The 13,800-nt window shown below is 46.1% G+C and overlaps 1 protein-coding gene across 1 annotated transcript in view; it reads left to right on the forward strand.

Moving 5' to 3' along the window:
• Positions 1 to 13,456: 13,456 nt before the first annotated feature.
• C9H3orf49 (chromosome 9 C3orf49 homolog) overlaps positions 13,457 to 13,800 on the forward strand; it is a 72,516-nt gene continuing 72,172 nt past the window's right edge. The window contains exon 1 of the mRNA XM_086936851.1: positions 13,457 to 13,626. Within this exon, the coding sequence (XP_086792977.1) occupies positions 13,508 to 13,626 (119 nt within the window). The 5' untranslated portion in view covers positions 13,457 to 13,507. The remainder of the gene's footprint in view (positions 13,627 to 13,800) is intronic.

A 13,800-nucleotide genomic window follows, 5' to 3' on the forward strand; every position in this document is an offset into this window, starting at 1 on the left:
TGGCACCTGGACTTGGTCCGGTTGGCTCTGGAGTGTGATATCAGCCTGGGGATGAAAAGTATTGTCATTCCTAGGTATGATACTGCTCATACTATTCAGTTGCTGTCTCTGTCTGCAATGTGGCCCAGCGATTTGCGGCTTATGTGCCACTGCTTGTATTCCCCGTCCCCGTTCACGTTCCCGTGCTCGAATGAATAAAGACGAGCAAATGATGTTATATGAACAGATAGATGGTCTCATGAAAATAGATATATCCTAAAGGGCGCAGTAGGGGCCAAGGAGGGAATGAGGAAACAGAAGTTTTTAGGTAGTCAGTGTGTCCCCCCTCGCACCCTATCTATGCCCCATGTATGTCCCTTTTATTGTGTAATTCCCTTCCCGTGCCTGTTTCAATAATGTTAGCATGTCAGTTATTAGGCCTTCCATGTATGTAATGTTAATTCCGCACTGAGGCCTGCGTTTCCAATGCATTTACATGGTGCACTTTTAAATATCGCGAAGCACACGTTTTGTGGCTCAGCCGAGCCAGGCCCTGAATTCAGGCTCCGAGCCTCTTCTGTCTCTGAAAGCTGCAGTTTAGGTACGCATCCCTGACCTCTGCCTTGCTCCCTGCCCAGCCGAGCGGTGCCTGGCCTGGCCTGCCTGCCAAGACGGTATTTTGCCTACAGTTATCTGCTCAGCCTCCGCAAAAAACACATTCCAGTCTAGTGAAATAGGTAAACATCTTCCGCCTGCAGAGCATAGGGCCCAGCCTTCCTGTCTCCATGCAAGTGATTTACTGAACCCGTTGCCATAGTATGCCCATGGCCCAGCGCATTGCACGAAGAAATATATGCACCCACTAGCATTCAGTGATGAACGGCCTCTGCTCGAGAGACCTTTTCTTCAGACAATACATCCTCCAAACACAAGATATCAGATATGCCAAAGGTGCAGGTCGTTCTGACATCCCAGACTCCAGACTCCTCTACTAGTGCTAAAGTCAAGCCCCCCAGCTCTCCCCAGCTACACGTCAATCTCACGTCATGTTCAGTTGCGCGCACATGTAGGGTAAAGGTTTCTGCTGACCTTGCAGACTTTCTCTATGCATCCACCCACCTATGACACTTCTATGACTCCTCAAGTGCACACCTACGTGTACGCCTCCTTACACGCCTTCTTTTACGCCCATATGTTCTTATCTCTCTCTCTCTTCACTTGTTACGCCTACTGTATTCATTGCAATTGTACGGTTTTACTATATATAATGTGTGATGTTAATAAAACGTTAGATATCCCTTCCTGAACCTTAGTGGTGATGGAACCCGATTCTCAGTGACTCGAGTCATCTTAATTAAAGCCCTTATGACTCAGATACCACGGACTCTGCCTCTCATTTTTATGAGCTATTCTTATTGTTATTAATGTATTGAAAAATAGTCCCGGTAATTTTATTTACCACAATACGGCCTTAATCAAAACCCTCTTGGACTGTGCCAGCCTCTTTTTTAAGGTGTTCCAAGGACCCTGCTCGATAAACTTCAAATTACACAAAATTCTGCTGTGAGATCCATCTTCGGCCATAAAAAGAAAGACCCTGTTTTCAGGCCCTGTCAAGGCTATGATAGCCTTCAATGAAGCCTGTTTTTAATGACAAAATGTTGTTTACAAGGTTTGAGTCTAAGCTATTTAACCTCAAAGTTTGGCTGTCATACCCCCTCGTGCAGTTACACCTAAGGAGAGCCATAGTTTATGATATAATCTATGCTCTGTCGGTAATAGCCTTCCTTGGTCCACACAGCGCTGATTTGAAAGAACTTGCCTCTTTCTATTATTGTTTGTTCCAATCTGTCTAGCTTCAGATGCTGTATTCGTAGTACACGCCTTACAATTGCTGTGGTTCAGCTTTGAGATACCAACAGAGGTGTTAGTGTGGTGTGTAAGCGTTCTAAATAAATATATCTACTGGATTACTTTTTGGATTCCCCTTTTCCGGCTTCTGAACTCAAGTAAGTCACAGGAGCACTTGAATCACTAACTCTCAGGCAACCAACTTATGTTCTACACATGTACACTTCATAGCCCCACTCCTACAACCCACCCTTTGCAGGACATAGCTTTACCTCACTGTAATTCAGGTAAGTCTTTATTAAATGTTATATTTTGAATTCCCCTAGGCATTCCTTTGGCACTTTGGGGTTTTCCTGGTTGTGAGTGCACTCCGCCTTTGTGGGGAACACAGGATTTTGGCATGCTGTTGGCTGCTTGGACCCTTTCCATCCTCCTACCGCAGACTGAAGACCTACTAACATCAGGAGGCTACTCAAAACCTGGCTGTTCGAGCAGTAGCAGCACCCCTCCCCCGCCCCCAGCGCCTTGAGACCCCCATGCGCTCTACAAATTGACTGATGGATTGATTGATTGATGTTCGTCGCAGAAGAGGGCTTAAATCAGGTTCACTGGAATCATGCGGTTCTGCAGCCGTGGATTTGTTCACATAGTTATGGATTTGCCTTATTTGCCACATAATCCAAAAATCTGCTGCATAATCTGTAGATTTTAAGAACAACAATTTTTATAATTCAAAGGTTACTAAAACATGGCCACTTGTGTTCGATCGCAGTTGAAAGACCTTCGCAAAGGTTAACCGGTCATCTTTCAGTTGCCTATTTCTGTATTTGGTTGTTAAACTCTTACTAATTAGGTGAAATGCATGCCCAAACATTATAACCATGTATAAAACTTACAAAATTATGAATGATTACTATAATAACGTGCGCTTCATTATGTTGCGGAATTTAGTCAACCCTGCTGCATAATTTGGTGCTTCCCTGACTCATAATTCCAGCGTCCCTGACTTTAATCAGTCTACATGGATCCTTATGGTGCATGACAGACGGCCACACATTAATGGGTGTTAACTAGGGGAGTCCATTTACTTGTTTTTAGCTATGTTATATCTATGTTACGTTTTGCTGTGCAGAGAGCCTCACCTCCAACATCTTGCCACTACAGTAGTGTATTGGTTTTATGTGTTTACTGATGCTGTTTGAAGTTATTTACACATCACTTTCCAGATAATTGCGGGCTTGCTCGTTTGGACGGCCTTTTCCTCTGCATCTGGATTGCTGATGGCGAAAAATAGAATTAATGAGAGTGAACAACATCTGCTTTCCTGCTATTTAAACTACTCACTTGCAGATGAGCAGCAATCAAGAAAAGGTTGTGCTTTAACCCTTCCAAAGTCATTTGGCACACCATTCCACCAGACTTATTGACACAAAAGTGCCTTCTCGTGTTCCGGAATGCCACAATTGCCTTTGGAGCTGGGGCAGGCAGGCACATTTTATTTTAAAGTAGTTCCCTTTCAAGGGGCACACTAAAGGTAAACTGGCGAGTGGCATTGTAGACTGACACTTTTCCCACAGAGATTTGTGCACCGCGCCGTTTTCACAAAAGGTCCAATGGTAAAAAGTAATACATGGTAGCGCAGAGGGGTAATATGCCTGCTGGAAAGAACATGTGCTATGCATATCAAAGAGCAATATTTTATGTGCATAGTTCAGTGGGTACTACTTTGTGTTCACTTACCGAATGAAAGGACACTTGGATGCATATTGCCTGGCAGTTCGGGCTGGACTGTTCCCATTGGGTGCAGGATCAAGACTGAATTGCATGTGGCTGGGTCCAAACTGAAATGGCAGGGTGAGCAAAAAAACGATGGATTTAGGCCCAGATCTCTGTACTGGGGTGAATGTATGACATTATTCTGCCTTCTGTCCACCAGTTGTTCTTTTTGCTATATTATGATTGAGCAGCTAGCTGGCTGACATGAATATGAAGGAGCCTTTGTGGGTTTCTGTGAGTCTAGATTCTCCTGAAGAGTCCCTTTCTCTTCTGAGCCCTGCTTAACACGTGTGTACAGGAAGAGCCCTGTATTCATGTCCTCAATGTTTGAGACAAAAAATACTCATGGATTTCTGAACAATGAGAGTAAAAGCATTAAGGTAACATGTTGCTCCTGCTTCAAACAATGAATTCACTCAGTCACTAAGCATGGGCGAATTTTGCGAATCTCGCGTTCGCGAATTTTGCGGATTTGCGAACTCGCAATCTGCAAAATCCGCGAATTCTCGCGAATTTGCGGATTTTTTTTTTTTTGTGTTCGCGCCTGTTTTTGCCAGTTCGCGAGGGTTTTGTACAATTTCGCAAAACGCGAACCTACCTGTTGGGTCGCAAGTTTCGCGAACTTGTTGTTTCTACGTGTCCAGCCTGTTTGGGACACTCTTCTTCATCACTGCCACTCTCTGTCACCACTGCCACTCTCTGACTACTCATGCCACCCTCTGGCCCACCCATGCCACCCTCTGTTTCATCACAGCACCCTCTGGTTGTCCAGTCAGTGTACATTATTGTGACAACGCAAGCACACCTTCCCTGCCTCAAGTGACCTGAATTAATTTGGGGCTGATTAATGTGTCACAGAATATTTTTTTTAGCTGGCACCTGCTTCCTTAGTGCTTCCTGATTAGTGATCTTTTGCACTTGCTAAGTGCTTTCATTGTTGCAAAATTAGTTACAACACCTGCCCTGCCCCAACTGACAATAATGAATTAGGGGCTGATTAATGGATTTGAACTTCCAGCCTGGCTCCTGCTTGTCTCCCTTAGCTGTAATTCAGGACCTTTGTGGCATATGTGTAACTATTCTGAGGTTCAGAGCAGGGTCACATAATAGTTGCAACTGGCAACTGAACTCTGGAGGGGCCCCTCAGGAAGCACTACAGGAAATGGCTACTAATGATGAGCCTGAACTTTTGAACCTGGTAAGTAGTTTCAGTTTTGCTAAGATCGTATTTCTGCAATTTTGCGCTTATTCGCGGGGCGCGAAGTTGTACTGGGAAGCCGCGAACTCACGCGAACAGTGCGAGTAAGCCATGAAATCCGCTGCTCGCGGATTTGCGGATTTTGCGGGAGATTCGCGAATCTCGCGGATTGCGAATTTACCGAAAATCCGCAAAATCCGCGCGCGAAACGGATTTTCCGCCCATGCTTATCAGTCACCCATACAACTAATCATACACCAATTCGCTCACTAATACAGCCACTAATGTATCCTCTCTTACACCCATCAACTACTCACACACTGTCAGTCACTCATAGAACTACTCACTCACCAGGAGAGTCACTCACACAGCCATTTATCACCTTTACAGCTATACACACTCAGTCACATATTCATACAGATACTAACACATACTCACTCGCCTATACAATCACTGATGCAAGCACACATTTACCCATACAGCCAGTATCACAATCCTTCCCTCACACATACAGTCACTCTTCTACTCCAAAACTCACCTACATTGCCTTTTACATATAACCGATACATCCATTCACACTCAGTCATCTATACAGCCCCTCACTTACACACTCACTAACCCATACAGCCTTTGACTCACCCACTCACTCATCCATGCAGGCAGTCTTTTGTAATGCTCTGGCCGATTTCTTTCAAGAAAAAGTAGCCAACATCGTCAACAAATTTACCACAGGCTGGACAGCCACACAACTGAAAGACAAATCCCTGAATGTGGCATCAGGTCAAGCCAGATTCTCTACCTTTAAGGCTCCTTTTGAAGAACAACTTTTAGATCTAATATAAAATCTGGCGCTCCGCAAGACCCTTGCCCTCCAAAAATAATGCACATGATTCCAGCACAGGTGGCACAACATGTGCGCAAATCTTTATTGTAGTGTTCGCAGCAGGTGTTTTCCCTGCCACCTGGAATTCTACCTCGGTTCTGCCTCTGCTATAAAAGGACAATCTCAATGCTCTGGATTTTAATAACTATCACCCCAAGAGGTAATTTAAGGACTAGATTTGTGTGTTTTTCTCTTCATTCCAATTGAGGTTAAAATCACCTAGGATTACTTTATTGGTGTTCAGGATATCTACAGCCAATACAGTTGCATGCTTGGTTGCTCATCTATAGTTTATGAGCATGCAGTTAATATTTTTGCTGCAGTTGTGCTTATGAGAGTGAGGGAATCTGGTAATATTAATGGGGTGTGCTCTTAGCCTAGCCATTTTTCTAGTTGGTGTGATGTCTTTCCCAATTCAAGCGATCAACTGGATCTTGGAGGCGGGTTTTTGTTTCTTGGTTGGGGTCAGGAGAGAAGCTCTTGCTAACCCTGTTGCCTCATTTTGAGACATCTTGTGGCTCAATCCTTTTGACCTGTGGTCTCGGTTGTTGACAGGAGTTGTGATCCAGCTATTCTGCTGTATTTTAGACAGCTGTAAGGGTTGCCTGGTGATGTAGGTAGGGGAGAGATGTGGGATATGAACATCCTCAAGATAAGTTTTGAAGTCCATTTGGATTATTTTGATACCCTGAATAAACTTTTGAGCTGACTTTCCATGAGACTTAGTTACTCATTTAGATCGATTGCGGATAGTTGGTTTAGTGATGAGGGTGTGGAGATGTTTAGCTGAGAGTTGTGTGTGGGGTTCTAGACTCACGAGGTGCAGCTCAGTGAAAATGCGATTAAAGATGCTGCATGTTTCTTCCCTGGTAGGAAGTTTGGTGTGGGTAATTGATGGCAAGTCATGATTGTCATGTGCAGTCGCTGTTAGGTTGGCATCTCTCAAGGTACGGGAGGATGATGAGTGTGGTAGTGGTTGATTGGGGAGGGTTGTCGAGAGACTTGTTTGGTTGGAGAGAATGACTGGCGTTGCTGCTTTGTTCTGTTCTGGTAGCTGTCTATCTGAGAGCGAAGGGGTTCTGGTGTAATTCAGTGGAATGGTGGTATCCGCTCTGGTAGGAAGGAGGCGTGATCAGAATATGTGATGGAGTGGAGGTAAAGTGGTAAGTTCTGGAGTGACTCATGAGCATTTCTTATTGAGTGAGAACCTGTCCCGGAGGTTGGTTTAGGGGGAAGTTGGGTGAGTGTGAAATAACATTGTGAAGTATAGGAGGTATAGATTCAAAGGAGCATAGTTTGACGTCATTGGCTTGAATCATGACAACTCAATTTCTGTAGTTAGTTATGGCGCTGTCGCCTTTGAGCATGGGTGAGTTAGAAATCATCAATCTGCGCCCATGCCATGCAGGATGTTAGTGGGTTTAATTATGTGTAGGTAGTTTGTTAGGATTGCACTACATTTTTCAGGTTAGGTTGTGTAGAAGATCCATTTTCTCTTGACCTATGGAGGATTTGTAATAGAGATCTGCTATGAGTGATTCATGATGTTGTTTGATCAGTTCATGTTTGAATTATTTGGTAGCCTCTCCGAGAGGTTCAGTGGTAAATGATGTAGAAATAGTTCAGCCCATGTGCTTTCATGTTGTTGGGTGATTTAGGGTTATGAACCGGGGTATCAAGCCAATTGAATTGAGGAGCAGTGACTTTTGGCAGATCAGTCCATGATGTCCACCGTCGGGAGAGGGTAGTTGTGAAAGTTAATCAGTTAACCAAGGAATCACATGGTTATGTCTCTTCAGTGTGTAGGATGATCTTATGAGATGGGGACAGAAGTGGTGGCATCCTAGTTGCAATTGTAAGTACTGCAGCAGGTGTCTTTCGAGCAGTACAATGGAGTTGATGTGAGAAGCAATCATCCAGTCCAAAATGGCTGCCCCTCTCTGGCTTGAATGGACCTTTCTTTGTTTCTATAACTTATCTTGTGAGGGGAACAGGGCCTGTATCTAGAGGGACTTAGGTGGCCCTCTTTTTATTTCTTCTATTACTGTTGAAATGAAATGAAGCACCCAAGATGGAAATGTAAGATGGATACCTGGATTGATCCCAACAGACAATGAGCAACGGTGATCCCATTGGGCAAGTCTGCACCTACCTCACAGGGTGATCTCTGCAGTCAGGGCATGATGGACAAATGAGGCAGCTGATTGGAAGATACCAATGCCATGGGGGATGCCGCACAGGGCACAGATCAATCAACTTCCCCTCTTCAGTGTGGGAATCTCTGCAGCCTCTCAACTGGGCCAAGGTTCCTCCTGCTGCTCTTTAGTTGTCAGTCCCAGGAGCCGAGTTGGAAGACCACTTCCCCTCCTCTGGGCACTTGGACCTCTGTCGGTTGCCCCAACAGAACCTTTTCCCTGGTCAGCCTTCTCCTGAAATCTTTAGCAAGAGGGGATCAACCATGTAAAGATGGGCTCAGTCGGTAAGGGGTAGCGATTTTGATGCAGCTCAGCCAGGTACACGTGTTCATGACTGGTCCTATATCCGTAGGCGACCGCCATGCAGAAAGTGTCCCCGAGCTGGACCATTGCGGCATTTGCGAACCCGCCACCCACCTCAACCTGAAGCGATCAGGGCAGTGGTGTAGCCAACACCTCAGGGAAGAAGTTGTTACAAACTGGTACGGTGAACCCAAGGCCCCACTTTTATACACCAATATATATGTGAATGATGTCATAGAAGATCTTATTACCAATGTAATATGTGGGATAAGTAGCAGTGCATGGAAAGGGAGCAAATTATAGTTACCTTAGGGCATGAGTTGTAGTTTCTTGGAATAAGTATAACTATAACTGTTGAATGCCAATGGTTTTGTGGTTGTAAAAATCTGATCCTAACTATAAAGTCCCTCTAACCTTTATTATTTTGGTTCCAGGGATCCCATCCCATCACATCCCGCAGGGCCCGGTCAATTAGTGATAGGGCATGGAGGCCATGTATCCCCCATCCCTGGGCCAATTATGAATGAATGAATGAAAACAATCTTGTACAGCGCAAACTTAGCCCGGTGGGCATCAAGGCGCCGAACAGAAAGAGTGGAGTAGGAGCCGAGAACCAGGTTACAGATATGCCTCGGCAAATAGCCTTGTCTTTAATGCCTTCCTGAACAGTGAGATGGACGGTTGAGTTTTTAATTCAGAGGGGAGGGTGTTCCACAGTTTAGGGGCCAAGGAGGAGAAGGCCCTTCCTCCAAATTTGGCTCTGCGAAATCGAGGCACCAACAGGATGTTCTTGCTGGAGGAGCGAAGGCTCCTGCAAGGGACATAGGGAGCCAGCAGAGCCTTCACGCCCCCAGCGCATTCGCCGGACAGGGCCCCATAGACCAGGCACATGATCTTAAAAGAGATCCTGGACTGGATCGGGAGCCAATGCAGGCTCTTCCTAGCGGCTGTAGCGGACAAAAGCCTAGGGGCATTGAGCACAAATCTGGCCGCCGCGTTCTGGACAGACTGAAGGCGTTGTATAAGGCCTTTATTTACGCCGAAGTATAGCGCGTTTCAATAGTCCAGCCACGAAGCGACTAAGGCAACCACGATCTGTTTGCGGGCTTGCAGGGAAAGGTAGTGGGTAATTTTACTGATAGTCCTAATGACACCCCAGCAAGTGGCGACAGTCCTGTTCACCTGCTGTGTCATAGAAAGTGAGGGGTCGATCATCACGCCCAAATTACGTGCTGAGTTCTTGGGTGATGGGCAGGTTCCATGGGATGATGGCCACCAGTCAATTGACCAAATGTCCCGATTTTCACCGAAAATCAGGATCTCGGTTTTCTCTCCGTTCAGCTCAAGTGAATTTAAGATCATCCACTGCGAGACTGCCTCCATGCAGTTCCTGAAGCTGACGGCGGAGGCACTAGCCGAGTGGGAGAGGGACACCATAATCTGGGTGTCATTGGCGTACGATACCACCTACATCCCATAAGATCTTACTAACCTGGCAAGTGGGGCCACATAGATGTTAAATAGCGTGGGGCTCAAGGCTGACCCCTGTGGGACCCCACATTGCACAGGTATGTGCGGGGATAGAAACTCTCCCAATTTGACCTTCTGTTCCCTCTGGTCAAGAAAGGAGGCCAGGAGGCTCAGTGCCGGGCCTTCTCCCCCTATCCCCCTGAGGTGGGATGTTGGAATGGAGGGGGACAGGGTATCAAAGGCTGCTGTCAGGTCGAGCAGGAACAGAAGGGTGGTATGGCCCTGATCGACCTTAGTACGGATGTTATTGAGCACTACAATGAGCGCTGACTCCGTGCTGTGAAACCTCCGGAAACCATGTTGTGACTGGTCCAGGAGGCCAAAGGTGTCCAAGAAAGCCGTCAAATGCAGGTTGAGGTGTGTCTCAAGCATCTTTGCTGGGGCGGGAAGCAGGGATATAGGCCGGAGGTTCTTTAATGTCTCTGGGTCTAAAGTCGTTTTTTTTTAGCAGAGGCTTAACCACTGAACTCTTCCAGGAAGATGGAAAGATGCCCTCCATCATGGCACGATTCATCACGTTGAGGAGGGGGGGCAGTAGGACTTCCCTACAGTCTTTAAGGATTTTGAGGGGACATGGATCCAAAGGGGATCCAGATTTAGTCTTACTTAAAAGCAGGTCTAATTGCTGGAGGGTAAGGACAGGGAAATTGGACAGGCTTGCAGGGGGGTCCGTTGTCCGAGATTCTATGGGTAGTGGGGCCAAGGGGAGAGGAGAACTCAACAGGTCCCTTTGCGATTCGACGGTGGCATGGATGTCAGCTATTTTAGAGTGAAAGAATAAGGAGATCTTGTCACACAGCTCTTGGGAACCAACAATGGGGTCGGGAATTTGCATGGTGCACAGGGAATCTACAGTTTTAAACAGTTCCCTCGGGAAGTAAGGGAAGCGGTTAGGTTGGAAAAGTAGGCCTGCTTTTCCTTAATTACCTCTGCTTTGTACTCTCTAAGAAGGTGTTTATGCTTTTCCCTCTCCCGACTATCCCAGCTCACTCGCCAGAGCGTCTCCTGTTTCCTACAGCCCTGTCTTAGGAGTCTGAGGGTTTCTGAGAACCAGGGAGCCGAGGGTCTCTTCCTCGAAGAATAGCGGTATGAGGCGGGGGCTAGGAGATCCACTGCGGTAGCAATAGAGTTGGAGAATTCAAGCGCAGCCATATTGACATCCTTCAGTGAGGCTGGCATAGCGTTCGGGATAAGGGGGGCTAGGGTATCATTGGAGATTTTCCTATAGTTCCGCTTAGGTTCCAGTTTCCTGCAAACACTCACCCTAGTGGAGGGGGGGTGATTTAAATTCCGAGGGGACAGCTAGGTGGTCAGACCATACCAGGGGGATGGGAGAACCTGTCGTTAGTCTATGGTCATTTGTAAATACCCCATCTAGAGTGTGTCCAGCCCGATGAGTAGGGCTGTTGACTAATTGCCGAAGACCGCATGCGGCCAGGGAGTCCAGAATTATGCTCCAGGGACCCCATCCCCTATGGCCCAGCCAAATAGTGAAAGGCACCATAGTGCCCCCTTCCACAGGCTGATTTTAGCCCTGGGATCCCATCCCATGGAACCCAGCCAATTAGTGGAAGGGGTGGGAAGCCTCACCGCCCCCTCCCCAGGCTGATTTTGGCCCCAGGAACCCAATCCCCTGGGGCCGGGCCACTTGATGTTGGGTGCCCTGGCTCCACCCACAACCCCAGGTGTTGGGAACTGGGGGAAACATCAATGCCCCAGTAGTTCTTGCTAGCTCCCTGCCTCCAGCGGGAGCAAGCATTGCCCCAGCAAGCAGGAAGCAGCAAAAACATTTGCTCCCTGGCATGGCAGTGGGCAGGAAAACAGATGAAAACTCAGGTCCCAGCAAGCGAGAGCAGTTTTCTTGCTCCCACCCACTGGGATTGGAAGTACAGTTGCTCTTGCTTGGCAGGCGCTGTCAAAGCTCCCACCAAGTGGCATGACTTAAGGTACTTACTGTATTCACTCATTCAGTGCCATTCAGAAGTTGTTTTATAGCAGATAGTATTTTATTGTTCTTTTTAGATGTATGTATTTTCAACGTACATATATATGAAGTTAAGTACAGTAAGTATATACTTACATATACATACTTACCTGTCGCGTTTTTGGTCCTTGATAAGCTGGCTATGATATTGTGGTAAATCGATATTCCCTTCTCGATATTTCGCACCTTCTCTAGAGGGGTGTCATGGGAGGAGGGTTTAAATAAGGAGCACATACCAACCCAGTCTATGATCCAGGATAGCCAATCAAAAGAGCTCACATCACATAAGGGGGCCGATAAATGGTGAGAAAAGCTGAGGTGAGACTGTACTGAGCGGAGATGAGGAGAGGGAGGAAAACATGGGAATAGGGTTTGATATGAGTAATAATGCTACATACTCTAGGCATATGGATCAGCCAATCACTAGTACGAACGTCAGCATAGGGAGAGAAGCCCTGAGGTGAGGTTCTTGAATGTGGCTTTGAAGGAGAGGATGGAAGGGTCAGGCGACTGTAAAGCTCAGTGCCAAGTTTAAACAAAAACAACCAAGGAAAACAAGAAATCTGCAAAAAAGCTTACTACGTTAAGAGAAGGTCAGCATAGTCCTACATTCAGAAGATCCAAGTTCAATGTTAGACTGAGATGTGGCACGCATATATTTACCTTCCGGTGTGATTAGATCACAGTGACATTCAGATGTGGCAGTGTATTTTCTCTTGACTGGGCTGAATGTTCTGATTTGTTCTGCATTCCGTCCATCAATTGTGCGTCTTTTGCTTTCTCGCCCTAAGTGCGCCAGGTATGTCCAGACGTGGGTCCTGGGCTCACTGTGCCACTGGAATCAAGCTATCCTAGCTGAAGTGGGGTGAAACCCCGAAATGGTCCTAGGATACTTGTTTCCGGTCCAGGGAGGACCTGGCTTGGCCGTTCAGGCTGGACTGTTCCCATGAGGCACAGGGTCAAGACTGATTTGCATATGACCAGGTCTAAACTGGGGTGGCATGGTGAGCAAAAGAATGATGGATTTAACCCAGACCTCTTGACTGGGGGTGAATGTTCTGATTTGTTCTGCATTCCGTCCATCAATTGTGTGTCCAGTGTATTTTTTCAAGCATAAGTGGTCAGCACAATGTTTTTTTAAAGTTGGTAAACACATTGCTGCACTCCGAAGTGATTAACAGGGTACCACAGTCTTCAGTTATAAGCACATTAGATACAGACAGTAGCAGACTGTTGCACAGAGAAGTGGGAAGTGCAGTGACGCAATCTCCGATGGGAAGCGCAGTGGTACACCCCAAAAGTGCTGAGCAAAGTTTTATTTTCACAGCACGTAAGCACATTGTAATAAAGATAGATAGGCAGCATAGTGTTACTTTTAGAATTACTGAAGCTCTGTGTTACACTGAGACGTGGTAAGTACGCTCATACATCAAAGTACATAATTAGATTTTTACAATATAAGGTGATAAGAATGTTGTTACTTACGAGTAAACTTCCGATTATTGCAGCGTACCTAACTAGCTGTACGACATGAGCTCCCAAGGAGAACGTTGGCAACTAAATATTTTACTGAGGAAGGGAGAGTGTATTGGAATGTCTCTGGGCTACGGCAGATTTGTCGTCCCCAGTCAATAGCTCGTTTAACCGAAAGAATGCCCTGAATGATGGATTTAACAGATGCAAGTTAAGTGGTGATGGAATTTCAGAAAGAAGCTAGACCTCGGCTCAGCCTCAGGAAAAAAACACATTATAATGTGTACTAGCTGTCTGCAAATCAATGCGCTTACAATGCTCTAGTCCTGAGGGGCATGCAAAGTGAAGGGCGGTGTTCCAGATCTCTACAGATGCCCGGCAGAAAAGCAGCAGAATCCAGTCTGAAAAACAGCAAAAGAAAATTTGCCCAGCAGAAAAAAAAGGGAATTGTCCGGTAAGTGTTGTTATGGCTCCCTTTATTTAAAAACGCTACTTTAAAAAGCTAAAAACGCAAAGCTTAAAAATACTTCTGTAGTTCTCTGCGATTATCAGTTTCATATAGAATGTTGTGTAGTTTGTATTTTTTTAATTCAATTAGTGAACCAAGTTCAAAATAAATAAAAAATAA

Source organism: Lissotriton vulgaris, chromosome 9 (assembly GCF_964263255.1).
Source record: "Lissotriton vulgaris chromosome 9, aLisVul1.2, whole genome shotgun sequence".
In the NCBI taxonomy this organism is placed as follows: Eukaryota; Metazoa; Chordata; class Amphibia; order Caudata; family Salamandridae; genus Lissotriton; species Lissotriton vulgaris.